Source organism: Carcharodon carcharias, chromosome 31, assembly GCF_017639515.1.
Source record: "Carcharodon carcharias isolate sCarCar2 chromosome 31, sCarCar2.pri, whole genome shotgun sequence".
Lineage (NCBI taxonomy): Eukaryota > Metazoa > Chordata > Chondrichthyes > Lamniformes > Lamnidae > Carcharodon > Carcharodon carcharias.
Window position 1 is genome coordinate 16160802 of NC_054497.1, and position 19489 is coordinate 16180290.

Below are 19489 nucleotides of genomic sequence, written 5' to 3' on the forward strand. Positions count from 1 at the left end.
TTTCTCCCACACCATCCCCTCCCCACTAGGGCCACCTGTCACTTGCTCATCTTGCTTTCTGCTCTTAATGTCACCATTAACATCTCCTTTAGCCAGTATCATCACCATCAACACTCCTTTGACCTTTTGTTCATGACATCTTTCGCAATCTCTCCTTTGCCACCACCTATCGCTGGCCTTCTATCCAGCTTCACCTGTCCCAACCCCCTTAAACAGTATATTTTTCACCACATTTTTATTTGTCTCTGAAAGATTGATCTGGGAGCTATTGGACATTAGAAAAAAAAGCAAGGTCGAGTATTGTTTCATTTCTGCAAACCAAGTTTTCTACTGCTAAAGTTCCCTTCTCCTCCCTCTCCTTGCACACATAGTGATAGTACAGCAAAGCACGCGTGGGAGATATCAACATTATTCATTTTAAAAATTCCTGAATATAGATCCCAATTCTATTTGGCAAACCTGCACAATGAAGCAATTTCCATTTATCTTACCCCTGATGGTTCACTTATCCATCTGCAGCCTGTGAATCCAATTATCTGCAAAGCTACAGTTAACTGACAGCATTCCCCATTCCCAAGGTACAGTTTCCAGCGTAAACCAAACTTGCCTTCCCAGCCTACACAGCCAAATGAACTTGATTACCAGATGGAAGAACATAAAATTGATGGAGCTGTATTTAAGGTCACTATTAAAAGAGAAATTTCAAATTAACCCCACTATCACCACACTATACAAAACAATACTTGGTGATGAATGACCCTAGCCAAGAAACTCTTGATTTTAAGCACTTGAAAGTAAGATGGGAAAAGGGCAGAGTGTCAATATTAGAGAGAAGTAGCACATATCATTGGAGGCAGAACACAGTGCCTGGGGAGGGGGGGAGTGGGGGGTAGTGGTGTCTCAAAGGGAGGAGGAAGGCAATGTCGGTGTCAGAGGGAGGGGTACACAGTATTAGAGGAGATGCAGAATGCATGAGTTCGAAATGTATTTGATTTGACTACAACCTGAAGCTCTTCTATCACATAATATAATTACAATGGCTTTAGCTCATCACTTTGACTCTCAATCACACATTACTGAACTGAATCACCCAACCTGGGAACATCAGATCTGATGGGATGCTTTAGCAGAAATTACTAATTACCCAAGTGAAAAATCCCTCTAAGTTAAATAAATATTCCAAGTCTGCTCATACAACCATTGCATGAGCCTAAATTCGCTTTACTTCTTTTTAAATAATATTTTACATTTAAATTTACTGTTTCCTTATACCAGTATGACAAACTGAATGCTGCCTCTTTTATTTTAGACTTTTCTTTAGTATTGTTGAGGAAAAAAAGGAAACATGCTGTATTTCATGCTGTACATAAGAATTTCCTAACTGTGCTAAGAATTACACTGACAACTAATTTAAGGTTATCAGTCAGACTTGCAGTGCAGCTCACTTACACATACTAGAAGCTACACATATTCACACACAGGGCCCTATCCTTTGCAGATAGGAGTATTTCCACACACTGTGCCTTTTTCAACTAAAATGGGGGGGGGGGGGGGGGGGGGGGCAGCCATTCCTGGTTCATTCCCCTATGGCAATGCCTTGACCAATCAGAGTCAAGCTGCCTGGTTTGAATTTAAACAAAAGCTTGGCAGTTAACCGTTCCCTGGCATATTCTCCATGACAATGCCTCTACCAGAGTCCACTTGCCAACCAATCAGCACTTTCTTCCCATGCAGTATAAATTGTTGTTCCCTTTACAATTGGCATTCTTGCAATCTGTCCTAATGTACGCAAGACAAAAAGCTTTGATAGCATGTCTCTTTTTTCAGCAATACTCAAGTTCTGTACTACCAAAGACTTTTCTTTGTCATTCCTCGACAGGGACACAGAAATTATGCAATCTGGCACCTGGTGAGAGGGGTGGTGGAAAGGGAGAGGTGGTGGAGGGTGTGGGGTGGGAAGTGTGGGGTTGGGTAAAGGGAGAATGAGAAAGAGAGGAAAGTACAGTCAGCTAAAGACAGATTGAACCTCTCTGTATCCCTGTCCAGGAATGACTTAAGAAAAGCCTGGAAGACAGGAACAGCACTCTTGTAATACTGGTCAATTACAGTTTTCAAAACACTAAATATGAAATAGGAGCAGAAGCAGGCTATTCGGCCCCTCGAGTCTGCTCCATCATTCAATACGATCATGGCTGATCTGTTTGTATTACTAATTCCACATTCCCATCTACTCCTGATAACCTTTGATTCCCTTGCCTAACAAGATCTATCCACCTCTACCTTAAAGATATTTAATGACCCCGACTACACCACCTTCTGAGGCAGAGAATTCCAAAGTCGCACACCCCTCAGAAAAAATTTCTCCTCATCTCTGTCCTAAAAGGGTGCCCCCTAATTTTAAAACAATGCCCCCTAGTTCTGGACTAACCCGTGTCCACCTTGTCAAGGCCATTCGGGATCTTGTATACTTCAAACAAATCACGCCTCACTCTTCTAAACTCTGTGGAAACAAGCCTAGTCTGTCCAACCTTTCCTCATAAGGTAACCCACTCATTCCAGGTATCAATCCAGTAAACCTCCTCTGTATCACCTCCAATGCATTTACATCTTTCCTTAAATAAGGAAGCCAAAACTGCGCACAGTATTCGAGGTGCAGTCGCACCAATGCCCTGTATAACTGAAGGATAACATCCTTACTTTTATGTTCAATTTCTCTTGTAATAAAGAATAGCATTCTATTAGCTTTCTTAATTACTTGCTGTACCTGCATATCAACTTTGTGATTCATGCACAAAAAACACCTAGGCCCCTCTGTACCTCAGAATTCTGCAGTCATTCTCCATTTAAGTAATGCTCTGCTTTTTTATTCTTCCTGCCAAAGTGAGCAACTTCACATTTTTCCAACAATATACTCCATCTGCCAGATTTTTGCGCACTCACTCAACCTACCTATATCTGTCTGGACCTTTTATGTCCTCTTCACAACATACTTATGTACCTAGCTTTATGTCATCTGCAAATTTAGCTACCATGCCTTCACTTCACTTCAGGTCATTGATATAAATTGTAAGAAGTTGAGGCCCCAACACAGTCCCCTGCAGGACTCCACTCATCACATCCTGCCAATCGGACAAAAACCCATTTATGCATATTCTCTTTGATGTGGCACCTTATCAAATGTCTTCTGGAAATCCATGGCGCAAGTTATGCCTTCAAAGAACTCCAATAGATTGGTTAAACGTAATTTCTCTTCCACAAAACCATGCTGACTCATCCCAATAACAATGGTTTTTTTTTTAACTGCCCAGCTATAATCTCTTTAATGATCAATTCTAGCATCTTCCCTATGACAGATGTCAGGCTAACTGGCCTAAGGTATCCTGTTTTCTGCCTCCCTCCCTTCTTGAATAGATGGGTTATATTTGCTAACTTCCAGTCTGATGAAGCCTTTCCAAAGTCTAGTGAATTTTGGAAAATTAACACCAGCACATCTACTACCTCATTAGCCATCTTTTTAAAGACCCCAGGACGAAGTCCATCAGGACCCAGAGACTTGCCATTTCGCAGTGCCATCAGTTTGCTCAGTACCACTTCCCCAGTGGTTATAATTTCACCAAGTTCCCTCTCCCTTCCACCTCTTGATTTACAGCTATTACTAGAATGTTTTTTTGTATCCTCTGTAATGAAGACAGAAGCTAAATATTTGTTCATTTCACCCATTTCATTATCTACCATTAACTGTCCATTTTCATTCTGTAGAGGGCCAACATTCACTTTACTTACTCCTTTCCTTTTTAAGTACATGAAGCTCTTGCTATCCATTTTTACACTTCTAGCTAGCTTCCTCTCATACTCTAATTTCTTTCTCCTGATTAACCTTTTAGTCATTCTCTGCCATTCTTATATTCTGGCCAATCATCTGACCAGCCACTCATCTTTGCACAGTTATATGCTTTTTCTCCCAAGTTTGAGGCTTTCCTTAACTTCTTTAGTTAATCAAGGACTGTGGGTCCTCCTCTTAGAGTATTTCTTTATAGATGGAAAATGCTTATTCTGAATATTCTGAAATATCCACTTAAATGTCTCCACTGCTCCTCTATTGATCTATCCTCTAGTTTAGCATCCCAGTTCCCTTCAGCTAGCTCAGCTCTCATGTTCATATAGTTGCCCTTATTTAAGTTTAAAATACTAGTCTTAGACTCACTCTTCTCTCTTTCAAACTAGATGTAGAATTCAATCATATTGTGGGCTCTGCTACCTAGGGGTGCCTTTACTCTGAGGTCATTAATTAATCTTGTAAATGTACCACTGACTGTATTCATTGCTTTGCCATCTAACATACTACTGCAGTGGTTCTCTAACTTTCTTGGTTAAAGGATCTCTTTACAAATGGACTAGTCATGTGGGTCTAGTCGGGTTGCACTTGCAGAGAAGTAACACAGACAAGATGGGCTGAACAGCCTCCTTCTGAACTGTAAGCATTCAGTGATTCCATAAACTGCTACTATCACTGTAACTGGGTCAAAATCCTTGAACTCCTAACAGCATTGTTGGTCTACCTACACCAAATAGACTGCAGTGGTCCAAGGCAGCTCACCACCACCTTCTCAAGGACAATTAGGGATGGGCAACTAATCATTGCCAGTGATACCCATATCCCATGAAAGAATTTAAAAATCAATCAATCCCACATTTAAATGATAATAAAATGAAATTCTGTTGCTTAATTTATCCAGATTTCTAAATTGAACAGAAATTTATAAAACCTCCCACAGCCTTCTGACTGGAAATTGGGTCTGGGCTGGGTGAGGGGGATCCAACAGCGCTCAAAGCTAACACAACCCCAAATATTTCCAGCAGTGTTAAACAGGTAAGTTCCCACTTCCCTTCACAACCAGCAAATGTAATTTTAAATTTCTGCTCTCCAATCTGCTCCCCACTGTGCTCCACTCCCCAATGCCAGATAATCTGTCAACAATGTCACTATGATCAGCTAATATATAACAGCATTGTTTTATGCTGGGCAATATATTGCCTGGTTTTGATTCACTGATTTGTAGCATCATAGTAATCTTACTGTTAACAATCTGGTCCTGAATGCAATATTTCTGCATCTGAATAGATAAGAGATCCACATGTTATTGTAAATAGGAGAGTCATTAACTCTGGACAGAGTATCTAAGATCTAATCTCCTGGACCATGTGGAGTGCAACTCATTTATGGAGAGAATATATTTTTTCAAAAAAATTATACTTATATAGTGCTTTTCTTGACCTCAGGTCATCCCAAAATGCTCATGGTCAATCAAGTATTTTGAAACGTAATCGCCGTCATAACATGGTAGTCAACTTGCAGACAGCAAAGTCCCAGAAACAGCAATGAGGTCACTGGCCACAATCTATTTTAGTAATGCTGGGTAAAGGATAAATGTTGGGTGTCAGTTAAACTTGATCCTGTCCTTATCCAATGTTCACACCTGCACTTCCAGCAGAGGTCAATGGATTGTGCTAGCAAACAAGAACTCTCATGATTTTCCCTGCCTGAAAAATGGGGCCACTTGCAGTGCTGCATTTACAGTTCTGGCTGAGTTAAGTTGACACCGCATAGAGCCTGGGGTCTTCCTGATGTATTCACTAGATAAACGTGCTTGGCCATTGCCCAATTGAAGGGCTTCACTTTTACATGAATACACTACAATATGGCCAATGCTACCAGGAATGCATGAATACAGATATGAAGAAAGGCTTGAAAAAAATCAGAGCTTTCTGTATTGAGACAGAGAAGATTAAGCAGGTGTCATAAAAGGTTTTCAATATTATAAAATGTTTTGAGAGGGTAAATAGTGAATTGGTTCCATGGTTTGATGAATCAGTAGCAAAGATGATTAGAGGGGTGAAGAGGGATATTGCAATACAAAATTATTTACTAGAAGTGGCTATTGAGGCAGCAATTATAATATAAAAGAGCACTGGATGAAGATTTAAAAGGGATATAAAAGGTTACAGGACAGTTAAGAGAAACACAGGTACAATTGCGATAATCTCCAACATTCAATGTAAGGCTTCATCCAGCATCGCTTTCGGCGTTGTCTGTAGCTTGTAAGAGCCCCATTTACACTATAGGTTACTTAGAAATAAACATTGGGAAACTTGTAAGCACTTTTGGAATGCACTTTTTTCTAAAAATGCATTTCGTGGCAAATATCCGTGGTTGACAAGTGCTAGGCGTTATCAAATTAAAAATGCTAGAAATAGACGCAAGAAAATAGCAAAAAAATCAATGGTATTTCGGTGATCAGTTCTTGGTGCATAAATAACTATTATTCCATTTTATAATAGAATCAATAAAATTATGAAAACAAATCATTTTTTTAAGGGATAAGGGAGCTACTATAAAGCTGACCGATCACTGATGCACCCTTTTTAATAGCTAGTTTAAAGATATTAATTCAGCTATCTTATACCATTCAGACTCTGCAAATCTCACGTTCATACATGAATGTCACCAAAGGTTGAAAATGGATGTTGAAGCTGAAAATCCATGAAAAAGGGGGCCCTGAAGTTGAAGCTTCATCTTTACATGTGTGAAATAGGTGTGGGTGCCAAAAATTCCCGACACCTAAATTTACATTGCCAAGCAGAAACAGCAAATTTGCTTACCATGAGGTCAGTCCGCTCTGCGCAATCTTTGAATTCCAGTGCTGAATCCTAAAGGAAAGAACACAACAGCTTCATAACATGATCCTATAAACAAAGTATAGTACCGTACATTTCATACATCACTTGCGCCAATTTTTAAAAAAATGTCTTGGTTGGTTCTCTCTCTGCTTTCCTGGAGATGCAGATCCATTGTTCCAGAGGCATCAGGTGCCCTCTGGTTCCTTGCTCAAGTGGCAATACTTCCAGTGTAAATCTAGGCAGGCTATCACACACAAAAATATTTAGGATCTTAAGAATACACCTTAGAAAGGATATAATTTGAATATTCAGCTAAGCAACTGTTTCAAAGTGCACTTTGAAACAAATTCATTGTGAATTATTTTTTATGGAGTGGAATGCTATATAATTTTTTTAAATTGCTATTTTAATGCATGGTTAAGGAAAATAATGCAGTTTACACCTCTGTTCAAATTTTGAACATTGAAGTACATGTTTCCAAAAGGACCTAATTTGGATAAACTGGTTTCAAGATTTTCTTGCATTCTAACATCTAAAGCCTTTTGCACCAGCTAAAAAGGCATCTGCTTCCACTGGCTTTATAAAATGCAAACCAGTTACTGCTATAAATAGCCAGGATTTTCAAAAGTGCAGTTCCCACAAATGTGAAACATGGTACGTTATTTAAAAATTCAGCTTGCATCTTAACCAGAGTAAAATTTATAACCCCAACATTCATGCTGATTGTGTTGGGCTTTAACACAGACAGTCTTAAACCTTTTCATTTTCAGTGCCATAATTTGATCCAAATTTGCCACCTTTGTATGTACAGTTGTCAAATGTTTACCATGCCTCCATTTTAGCAACTCTAATGCTGCATTTATAAAAGGGATTTTTCTTCCCCTCGGGAGATTTTCTCAGTACTAACTGCATCATCTAGTGGTGTAAACTATAACTACATTCTAGACAATCCCAGCAGTATGGCTGCACAGGTCTCAAGTAGATTAAGCACTGGTAAAGACTTTTACCTGCAATCTCTCAAAAAATAATTTGCTGAAATTGCAGTGATATTAAAACTCTCATGTAGTAATTATGGTTTTGTTTAGTGTGTAATGTACCTTTAAGAATAATACTTAAGATCACATGATCTGTAGTAACCAATAGGAGAATAGCACGGGCTACCTCAACAGTAAGTGTAGAGATAGAGTTGGAGTTGAAAGCACACGTGTAGTTGCTGCTCAGTATATTGTAAATAAACTTAATGTTTCTACCCAAGAAATGTCTGCAGATCAACTCTATCAATAGTAGCAACTCAGCCACCCTTACAACAAACTGGCGACCAGGATTAAACAGAAGAAATCAAGTTAGAAAGCACTCTACCTCACCCAGTGATTGCAAGCAGCTAGCTCTGTTAGAATTGAAGAAGTTATCCCCTCTCAAAATGCTGCAGTTTTGGAAAATTGAGCCTTTTGAACCAGCCACAGACAACTGGTCTCATTACAATCGGTCTCATTACATAGAACGCCTCATGTTCTTTTTTTCAAGCAAATGAGATTATGGGGAAAGAGAAGAGGCAAACAATCCTAGAGTAATTATAGGAGCAAAACCTACAGCTTGATTCAAAGTTTGATGTCACTCAGTGCCCCAGGTTTGAAGAATTTCGATGAATTGGTGGACCTCATGAAGGGTCATTTTCAATCAATGTCCTCAGTCACGATGCATAGGTTCAGGTTTAATTCACAAAATAGAGCCCCAGGTGAGACAACTGCCATGTTACGTGGCAAATTTGAAGCAGCTAATGGAACATTGCAAGTTTGATACGACTCTGAGCGACATGCTCAAAAATTGTTTAGTGTGTGGTGTGAATGAGGACACTATGCAGAAAGTATTATTGACCGAAGTGAATGTGATAGCACTGGCCATGGAAAGCGCTGTAAGAAATTCAAAAGCAACACAGGGCACGCAAAATGGTGCCGTCCTCCACATTGGGCAGAAAACCCAGCCAAAAAGGACGCAAAAATGCAAGACTCTGCCTAGAAGCAGGAAACAGCCCCCGCTAGCCGAAGGATAAAGAAAAATAACTTAACTTAGCGAAATTGAAGAATAACTTTAATAAAGGTGGAAATAAACAGTCTTTTAGAGGTTGGCAGTTAAAAAAAATCGAATGCTACTATCTTCACAGAAATGGACATGAGGCAGTGCAAGAAAAGATTCAAGCAGGCTTGTAAAAAAAAGCAGCCGCCCAATGAAATCTACAAAGTAGAAGAGTCTGAAACAACAAATTCAGCCATTTACTCATTGTTTAATCTGAAAGTTGGAAAGACAGAACCAATATTTGTCACAGTGAAAGTAAATGGCAAACCTGTTAGAACGGAAATGGACATGGAAGCTTCCCGTGCTGCAGATATCTCAATAATGGTGAACATCAAGTAAGTTTAGAAGAAACAGCTGTCAAACTCAAAACATATACAGGTGAAGAATTCAAGTAAAAGGCATAAGCAGAATCCATTATGGAAGCCAACTGGCAAAGCTACCAGTGTTGGTATTGAGAGGCAGAGGACCAAGCCTTCAAGGTCAAAACTGGCTAAGGTGAATCAACTTTGATTGGCCATGGAGACTCCAAAAGGAAGCTGGAAGCATTCCTGTTTTGAAAGAGGAGTGTGTAAGGACTCAACAACCCGAAGAAACGCACGCTGTCTTAAGCCAAAACCTGGAGAACAGCCGAAGAAACTTGAAGAGACCCTGTTAGATGACAGAGTTCAAGACAAGGGGAGCAACCTTTGCAGGGAAAAAGAAAACCTGTTAAAAGACCTTCACACACTGCAAGATTCCTTCATGTCAGAGTTTTCAAGTACATCTGGAAAAGTATGAAGAGAAACAGGAAGAACAAACTGAAGAATAAGTTGGCAAAGATGACACAGCAATGCTCAATTTTCCAGGAGGCAGCAAACAAATATAAAAAAAAGAGACAGAAGAGCTGAAGAATAAGCTAAATGAAGCCAAAGAGGCTTTGGGAGCAAAAGTCTCAATTTTCCAAGAAGCAGGCAGATAATGAAATTTTGGGAGATTTGGCCACTAAGCTCAGACAAGTTGAGCTGGCATCTGGGAGAAATCTGGCCAATTGTGAAGTCAAAAAGGCGGCCAAAATTAAAGTCTGTGCTAGAAAGAAGGCGGCACAAAGAAAGAAGATACAGAAATACCAATAGGGCCTTAATTCTGGCAGCATACAAATAAACTTTCATACATAGGCCTCGCAATCAAATCACAAACGCCGAAGCACATAGTTGTTTGCCTTTACAAGGAATTGATCAGCACATCCCAGTTCCACAGGAACTTGTTTTACTGTTAAATTTCTTAGATTCTTCACCAGTACGTGCTCGACAGATCAGAAACTAGACAAGTCGAGACCCAGTCCTCTCTCAAATACGAGAGCAAGAACGGCATGGTTGGTCACAGGAGCCTGTATCTGACAAAATGAAACAGTACTTCAACAGAAGACATGAAATAACCAGCCAGGATGGTATCTTATAGCGGGGAGCACAAGTGATAGTTCCTCCAAAGGGAAGGGAGCCACTTTTAATTGAGCCACACAGTGCCCATCCAGGAATTTCCAAAATTCCCAGCTATTTATGATGGTCTGAGATGGATGACGAAATCAAGAGTTTAGTAAAGCACTGTGTGCAATGTCAGCAACTGCAAAAGTTGCCAGTGACAGTTCCATTACACCCATGGGAGTGGCCAGGTAAACCCTGGGTGCAGTTACACATTGTTCCCAGGAAAGGTCCAATATAGTCAATGCTTCTGCTCATTGTTGATGCCCATTCAAAACGGTTGCATATATTGGAGGTGAAGTCACCAAAGTTGGCTGCTGCAATTGAGAAAATTATGTCAAGGTTTTGCCATTCACAGACTACCAGAAAAAGTCGCTTCCGATAACAGCACAGCATTTACAAATGCTGAGTTTCAAATGTTTATCAGCTTCAACGGTTATCACTCAGGTGAAAACTGCACCATACCACCCTTCCTCAAACGGACTGGCCGAAAGGGCAGTTCAAAAGTTCAAGGCAGACATGAAAAAGCTAACTGGTGATTCCTTGGCAACCAAGGTAACATGCTTTCTTTTTCATTACATGACTACCCCTCACACAACAACAGGTGACACGCCTGTGGAGTTATTGTTGAAATGCTGTGGCAGGATGAGATTGAGCTTCATAATGCCGAATTTAGAGGGGAAGGTGGAAAGGAGTCAGGGAAGCCAGAAAACTAGACACGATTGGCGTAGTTGCGAAAGGAAATTTACTGTGGGAGAGCCGGTATATGTGAAGAACTTCGGAGAAGGATCAAAGTGATTACCAGGTGAAATAAACAAGGTGACTGGACCTCTTATCACGTGGAGGTGGAAGGCTGGATCATCCGGAAACATGTGGACCATTTAAGGAAGAGAGAGACAAATCACCAAGATTTGGTTTCACCAGTGATCAGGACCAGGGTCTGTATTTCCTGTTGAGGATACTCAACCTAGGACAGACATGTCTCATGTCCCTATAAGAGGTGAGGATACAGAAACTGCAAGTGCCCACCGAAGCACCTGATGTTCAGGCAACGCCGGAAAAGAAGGTTCCTGACAAAAAATCTGAAGTTGTGGAGCTGCGAAGTTCAGGAAGCCACCTGAAAGACTGAACTTGTAAATTCCTTACCCAATGTAAATATTATGTTGTCTTGAAAAATTTGTACTTGTATATATGTGTATAGCCGAGTTAAAGGGGGAGGAGTGTAGTTATTATGGTTTTGTTGAGTGTGTAATGTAACTTTAAGAATAATACTGGTTAAGGAAGATCACATGATCTGTAGTAACCAATAGGATAGTGGCGCGGGCTACCTCAACAGTTGGTGTAGAGATAAGAGTTCGAGTTGAAAGCACACATGTAGTTGCTGCTGAGTATACTGTAAATAAACTTAATATTTCCACCCAAGAAGTGTCTGCTGATCATATCAACAATAGTAGCAACTCAGCCACCCTTACAACAACTCAGTTGTTCAGTACCTATGTCATCATACATCAATATCCATACAGCAATTCACCAATATTAGTGTCAAAATGGCACCAAACCAAATAGGTAACTTAATAATGGAAAACTGAGGGGGAAGGAAAAATAAGCAGAGGAAATATACATTAAATGTTAAAATTTTAATAGGGGGAAAAGATGAAAGATTTGAGTGCCAGAAGTAAAACTGGTAAAAGTCAGAGCAGAGCACAAGTTGATAAAACAGTAAAAAAAGTTTGAGAAAGGGAAATATAAATAGTTGTGTCGTAAGACCAGGGAAATGAGACTAGTTGGGTCTTTCAGAGTTTGCAGGATTACAATAGGGTAATTGATTTTTCTGTGCCCTGTAAAGTTCTATGTCTCTAGCACTGATATACTTTTCCTCATTCTTACTTTCTCTATGCAAACTATTACAGCTACTACTATTAAATTCAGTTAATCTCTCACTTATTTCCCCAATTGATGTTCACTGCTCCTAAATTCAGTTAATCTCTCACTTATTTCCCCAATTGATGTTCACTGCTCCTCTGTAATACAAACTCAAGGACATTTTGTGAATGCAACTTGTTCTAACCATGTGACTATCCAGAGACCAATTCCCAAACTGCAAGCTCGTTTCCACTCTGCAACAAGCCTTTCTGTCTCAGCCTCTTGCCACTCCCATCCTGCCCTAGATTCCATATAGAAACTCTGCGAGAACAATCTAACAGGGAAGAACAAGAAAAACAGGTAGATTGAAGAATGGGAAGCAGTCAGTTAGGGATTTTTTTGTTTTGTTTGAGATTAATACCCCAGATCAGCAGCTGGTTACTAAAGAATCTAAAAAAATAAAGCATTTATATGAACCTCTTGAATGAATGATTCTTGGGTATCAAACTTGGTTATTAATCCTCTATATTATAAATACTAGATAGGGAATGTCCCTTTCAGCTATGAGTTAAATAAATTGATAACAAAGTAGGTCAAGCTACACAATCTAATAGATTTACAGGTTTCTTATTTTAAAGGTCAGTTGTACTGTTTGTTCATCTACTGACATTACCTATCTTTTTCCATTTCCCTCCCAATCTCTCACCTCCCTTCCCAAAGATACAGATTCTTGCTTAACACAGGTCCATGATTTCACCCAGCTCTCAGCATCACATAGCAAGTGCTTATTTCTCCTCCCCCTCCCCCAATGACTAACAGAGATGTGCTAACTCAGCAGACTCGCTGTTGGCACAGGGATCTTCCTAATCTGTATGGTGGGTAGCTTTGTTAATAAAGGAAGGTATCAGTGTGGTGGTGAGTAGTGATATAGGTACAATAGATCGTGATGTGGTATCAGTTTGGGTGGAAATAAGGAATAGCAAGGGGAAGTAGTCACAGGAGGAGTCGAAGAGTTGCCTCACTGTAGGACAAAATATAAATCAGGAAATAATGGAGGTGTGTAAGAAGAGTGCTACAATTGTCATGGGTGATTTTAATCTGCATATTGACTGGACAAATCAGATTGGCAGGGGTAACATGGAAGACGAATTTGTAGAGTGTATCAGGGATTGTTTCTTAGGGTAATACGTTGCAGAACCTACCTGGGAACAGGCTATTTTAGATCTCGTGATGTGTAATGAGGTAGGATTAATAAGTGTTATCGTAGTTAAGGATCCTCTAGGGGGTGGCGGTCACAATATGATAGAATTTCAAATTCAGTTTGAGGGCGAGCAACTCGGGTCTTAAACCAGTGTCCTCAACTTCAATAAGAGCAATTACAGAGGTATGAAGAAAGAATTTTCTAAAGCAGGCTGGGAAAATAGACTAAAGGGAAAGTCAGTGGATGAGCAGTGGCAGACATTTAAACAGATTTCACAACGCTGAGCAAAAATTTATCCATGTCAAAAAGGAGGACTTGATGAGAAGGATGGACCACCCATGGTTAACAAAAGTGGTCAAGGAGAGTATCCAATCAAAAACTAAGGCATACAAAGTGGTGAAAACTAGTGGTAGGCCTGGAGATTGGGAATCTTTTAGGAACCAGCAGGGGATGACTGAACAGCTAATAAAGAGGGAGAAAATCGATTATGAAAGTAAATTGGCAAGAAATATAAAAACAAACAGCAAGAGTTTCTACTGGTATATAAGAGAGTAGCTGAAGTGAGCATGGGACCCTTGGAGGATGTGACTGGAGAACTGATAACAGGAAACAGGGAAATGGCAGATAATTTAAATCAATATTTTACATCGGTCTTCACGGTGGAGAACACTATAAACATCCCAAAGACATCAGATAAGCAAGGAGCTAATGGGAGGGAAGTAACTGTCTCTATCACGAGGGACAAAGTATTTTACAAACTAATGGGACCAGAGCCAGACAAGTCGCCAGGACCTGATGGCCTGAATCCGAGGGTATTAAAAGAAGCAGCTGCAGAGTAGTGGAGGCATTGGTCGAAATATTCCAGAACTGTCTGGATTCCGGGAGGGTCCCAGTGGATTGGAAAACCTCTAATGTGACACTCCTGTTAAAGAAGTGGTTTTGGCGGGGGGGGGGGGGGGGGGGGGGGGGGGGGGGGGGGGGGGGGGGGGGGGGGAGAGAGAGAGAGAGAGAGAGAGAGAGAGAGAGAGAGTAAAAAAGCAGGAAACCATAGGCTTATCAGCCTATCATCTATCGTTGGGAAAATACTAGAGCCCATTATTCAGGAAGAAATAGGACATTTAGAAAAGCTTAACGCAATCAAGCAGAGTCAGCATGATTATGTGAAAGGGAAATCATGTTTGACAAATTTGCTAGAGTTCTTTGAGGATATAACAGGCAGAGTTGCTAAAAGGGAGCCTGTAGATGTAGTGTATTTGGATTTCCAGAAGGCATTCGATAAGGTGCCACATAAAGGTTATTGCATAAGATAGGAGCTCACGGTACTGGGGGTGGTGTATTAGCATGGATTGAGGATTGGTTAACACACAGAAGACAGAGTTGGGATTAATGGGTCTTTTTCAGGTTGGAAAGACATAACTAGTGGAATGCCACAAGGATCAGTCCTAGGGCCTCAGTTATTTACTATCTATATTAATGACTTGGAGGAGAGGGCAGAGTGTAAAGTATCCACATTTGCTGATGATACAAAAATAGTGGAGAGGGCATGTTGTGATGAGGACATAAGAAATCTGCAAGGGGATATGGTTGGGTTGAGTGAGTGGGCAAAAACTTGGCAGATGGAGTTTAATGTAGGAAAGTGTGAGGTCATGCACTTTAGTAGGAAAAATCAAAAGGCAGACTATTATTTAAATGGAGAGAGACTCCAAAAAAAATGCAGCACAGAGGGATCTGGGTGTTCTTGGGCATGAAACACAAAAGGTTAGCATGCAGGTGCAGCAAGTAATTAAGGCGGCAAATGGAATTTTGGCCTGTATTGCTAGGGGGTTGGAGTTTAAAAATAGGGAAATCTTGTTACAACTGTACAGGGTGTTGGTGAGGCCACACCTAGAGTACTGTGTACAGTTTTGGTCCCCATATTTAAGAAAGGATATACTGGCACTGGAGGCAGTTCAAAAGAGATTCACTAGGCTGGTTCCTGGGATGAAGGGGTTGACTCACCAAGAACAGCTAAACAGGTTAAGCCTTTATTCATTAGAGTTTAGAAGAATGAGGGGTGATCTTATTGAAACGAACAAGATTCTGAGGGGGCTTGACAGGCTAGATGTTGAAAAGATGTTTCCACTAGCGGGGGAATCTCAAACTAGGGGACACAGTTACAGAATAAGAGGACACTCATTTAAAACTGAGATGCAAAGGAATTTCTTCTCAGAGGGTAGTGAAGGTCTGTAATTCTCTAACTCAGAGTTGTGGAGGCTAGATCACAAAGTATTTAACGAGTAGGCAAATAGATTTTGAAATATTGAGGAGTTGAAGGCTATGAGGAGCTGGCACGAAAGAGGAGTTGAGGCCTGGGGCAGATCAGCCATGAACTTATTGAATGGTGAGGCAGGCTTGAGGGGCCAAATGGCCTCCTCCTGCTCCTATTTCTTATTTCCCACAGTCCTTATTCATCTCTTTGTGCAATCAGGCATGAACACACACCAAGTTTGGAAATAATAGCATTACTATAATTCAATCCAGCTTCTTTATCCAACACCAGCCTTTGTCTGAAGTTAATAATTTGGTTCACCCATCCCTCCTTAAAAAGTTGATCCTCAGCCCTCAATCTCTAAAACAAATCATTTCTCAGCCGCAGAGCCAGCTGTCCTACTATTCCCTGATCCAATAAGGTCCCAACCAGCACGTAGCATCACAACCACCCTGTTTTGTGCAGCTACAACTCTCTCCTACTTTGCTGCTGACTTCCACTGTCTCTCTCCAAAGTCCACCCACCTAACTTCATCTCCTGAGACTTGTGTCCAAATCTTCATTATCCCAGGAACCAATTTTTCTAATGGTTTCCTTGTGGGCCTCTTTGCTAAATCATAAGCTTCAGCTAAAGCAAAGCTCCGCACCCCCAATTTTTCTTCCAACAAGATCACACATCTTTGCCCAGTTCAACTGTAACCAGCAAATCAAATTCCCATCTAGTTTTCATTGGAAAAATTCTCCAAGATCATGCCCAACTCTATTGTAAAAACATCCCAGCCCATACCTTTTATTCTGAGTTTGGATTAACACTTCTCCACTTCTCATTCTGCTCCTCCTGTGTGAAATTCACCTTCCAAAGCTTGAACATTCACTTCTGTCTTTTCCCCTGGCCCCAACCCGCCCCAATTCCTGATTAATGTTCACCTCTCCATCCTGTAAGTTGAAATGTTCTTTTATGCAAGGGATGCTATACAATTAAGTAATTGTAGCACGAGTACACTGAAGCAATCTCCAAGACTCTTCACTCTCACTGCGAGCTGCTTCCGGCAGAACAGCATTCAGACATACTCCAAGAGAGGCAGAAAGTGAAACAGTGATTTCATTTGTTATGGAGCAAGGGACAAGCTTCATCTTGTCTATCACACAAATCTGATTTACCCATGCTTAGATATTGGATGTGTTTTCTGACAAAAGCCAGGAAAAGTAGCATGAAGGCCTTGAGGGTGTAATGACAGGACACTTATGCCTTCCCTGACACACTGAAGTAAACATATAGTTAGCTGTGTCAGGAAACAAATTTAGTGTGATATCCCAGTGACACATTTCATTTCCAATATTCCTTTAAAGTATTCAATCTTTGGAGTTTTACCTTACAGATGAGAACAATTTCAATCAAGTACTCTGCCTCATTTCAATCCAACAATTCATTTCAAAATGGCACAAAGATGAGTGTGAAAGTAACTTTACCTTATACTTCTTACACTGCCAAACCTGTAGTCAATTCAAAATCAGCATCAAAGGGAAAATTGACTGATTCCATCTAGGAAATGTTACACTGTGCTGGGAAGAGTGGATTCTAATGATGGGTAAAGACTAATGTTCTATTTGTGCTGCAGAACTACCTCCTGATTCTTCATATATTTCAGATTTGGCAACTACTGACTTGCCATCGAGACAAATCTTTGTAACAGCTCAGTTAAGTTCAAGCTATATGTTGATTATTTAACTGTACTACATATCCCTATCAACAATATGTATTTATGCAAAACCATCTTTCAATACGACACATTTTCTTTGTGCCAAATACCCTTTGAAATTGCTAACCATTAGAAACTATGTTTAAAGCCTAAATCTGAAAGGTTGCAGACTGATAAAAAGATTTGTATCAAAGTCCAGCCAATGCTTCCATTCGAAAGGCTACACTGCCATTACAGTAAACCACCAGTAGAGGACAGCAAGACAGAACCTACCACAGCATCACCCACACCGAACCAAATCGTTCACAATGTTGTACAAATAGAGCACGTTGAATAAAACCAGCTATTTCATGCAGTACAACATTAATCCTGAATTCAGGCTACATTCCACAGAAATTAACTGAGTCGAAAACAAAAAAATTAAAGCAAAATACTGCAGAAGCCGGAAGTCTGTAATAAAAACTGAAAATGCTCGATAAAACCAGCAGGTCTGGCAGCTTGTATGGAGAGGAAACAGAGTTAACGCTTTGAGTCCATTCCATTTCAAGCTCTAAAGAAGGATTAAATGGACTCAAAACGTTAACTGAATTTCTCTCTCCACAGATGCTGCCAGGCCAGCTAAGTTTTTCCAGCATTTTCTGTTTTCATTTCGATCTAAAACAAACTTGTTCTCTGCTGTCCGAATAATATAGTTCAGAAGGGGTGAATGGTGTTGCCTCACTTGTGGGTATGCCACAAATTGTCATTCTTGGGTATACTGCAAAGCTCACCTTAGAAATTTTACTGTTCTTGTGTTTAGGTCAGGAGTATCCAAATGATTTTCTTTTTGTAGCCCACATATTACAAACTACGATACAAAACAAACTTCAAAGAATACATATAAAAGCACTGCTTCCCTTCAACCAGACACAATCCCCACAGTCAATTTTAAAACAGTATAATTTAAAACACTTCCCATAAGTCTGGATTAAGAAAGGAAAATTGCATATAGGACACTTTCCTCCCTTCTTCACCCACCCACCTCCCCCATTCCCCACAACAACTTGTATAATAACTGTTATTGCAGCTACTATTGGATTTCAAAGTCATTTGAAGCTGTAACTATTCACTTCTCAAGTTCCCAAGTCGTCCTTTTAAATACGGTTACAAACTAACTGTTTGAGTTTGGCACTAGTATTTGAATTTGCTAGTGTGTTTCAGCGGCGGACTGAAGGCCATCAATTTACTTTGCACATGGCCTGCGGTCTGCAGTTTGAGCACTTCTAGTTTAGAGTCTTCTGTTATGCTAAACATTCAGCACAAATTACATTCCCTTTGACCATTGCCGAATGCTCCATCAACACCACGGGATCACCAATGACTGGAGCCTGAACTAAACAAGCTATATCGAAACCAAGGGTACAAGAAGTAGGGCAAAAGGCTGGGTAATCTACAACAAGTGGCTCACCTTAGCTTCTCTCCAGCACGCGCAAGACTCAAGTTAAAAGACTGATGGAATATATACCACATGGCTAGGTGGACAGCTTAAAGAATGGTGGAACAGGGTAGGAAATTATTGGCACTTACACAGCAATAACTTGCTCACCGATGCTCAGCTTGGGCTCCGCCAAGGCCACTCAGCTCCCAACCCTAGTCCAGTTACAGCCTTGGTCCAAATTTGGGCAAAAGAACGGAATCCAACGTGAGGTAAGAGTGACTGCCCTTGACATCAAGCCAGTATGTGTGGCATCCAGGAATCCTAGAAAAACTGCAGTCAATGGGAATCAGGAGGAAACGTGCCCACCACCAGCTGGAGTCATGCACAGCACAAAGGTAGAGGCTTGTTGTTGTTGGAGGCCAACATCTCAGTCCCAGGAGATTGTTGCAGGTATTCCTCAAGGTAGTGTCTGAGGTCCGACTATTTTCAACTGCTTCAATGATCTTCCCTCCAACATAAGAGCAGGAATGGCAATGTTCACAGGTGAATTAACAACGTCCACTACTGGTCACAACTCCTCAGATACTGAAGCAGTCCATTTTCCATTTGCTGCAAGATCTCAATAACATCCAGACTTAGGTTTGTAAGTGGCAAGTGACATTTGTGCCACATAAGTGCCAAGCAATGACAATCTCCAACAAGAGAGAGAGAAAATCTAAAATGGCATCACGATTGCTCAATTCCCCACTAACAACACCCGGGGGTTACCATTGACCAGAAACTGAGCCATATAAGTACTGTGGCTACAAGAGCAGGTCAGAGGCTGGGAATCCTGCGACGAGTAACTCACCTC

General features: G+C 40.6%; 1 protein-coding gene across 7 annotated transcripts in view; it reads right to left on the reverse strand.

Moving 5' to 3' along the window:
• The window catches only part of LOC121271737 (RNA binding protein fox-1 homolog 1-like), a 312146-nt gene that overhangs the window by 193161 nt on the left and 99496 nt on the right, over positions 1–19489 (reverse strand). For all 7 annotated transcript variants that reach the window (XR_005941752.1, XM_041177947.1, XM_041177944.1 and 4 more), the window contains exon 3: positions 6661–6708. Coding sequence is in view for 6 of the 7 variants with exons in the window: in XM_041177947.1 (XP_041033881.1) it covers positions 6661–6708 (48 nt within the window). In the remaining variant the exon portion in view is untranslated. The remainder of the gene's footprint in view (positions 1–6660; positions 6709–19489) is intronic.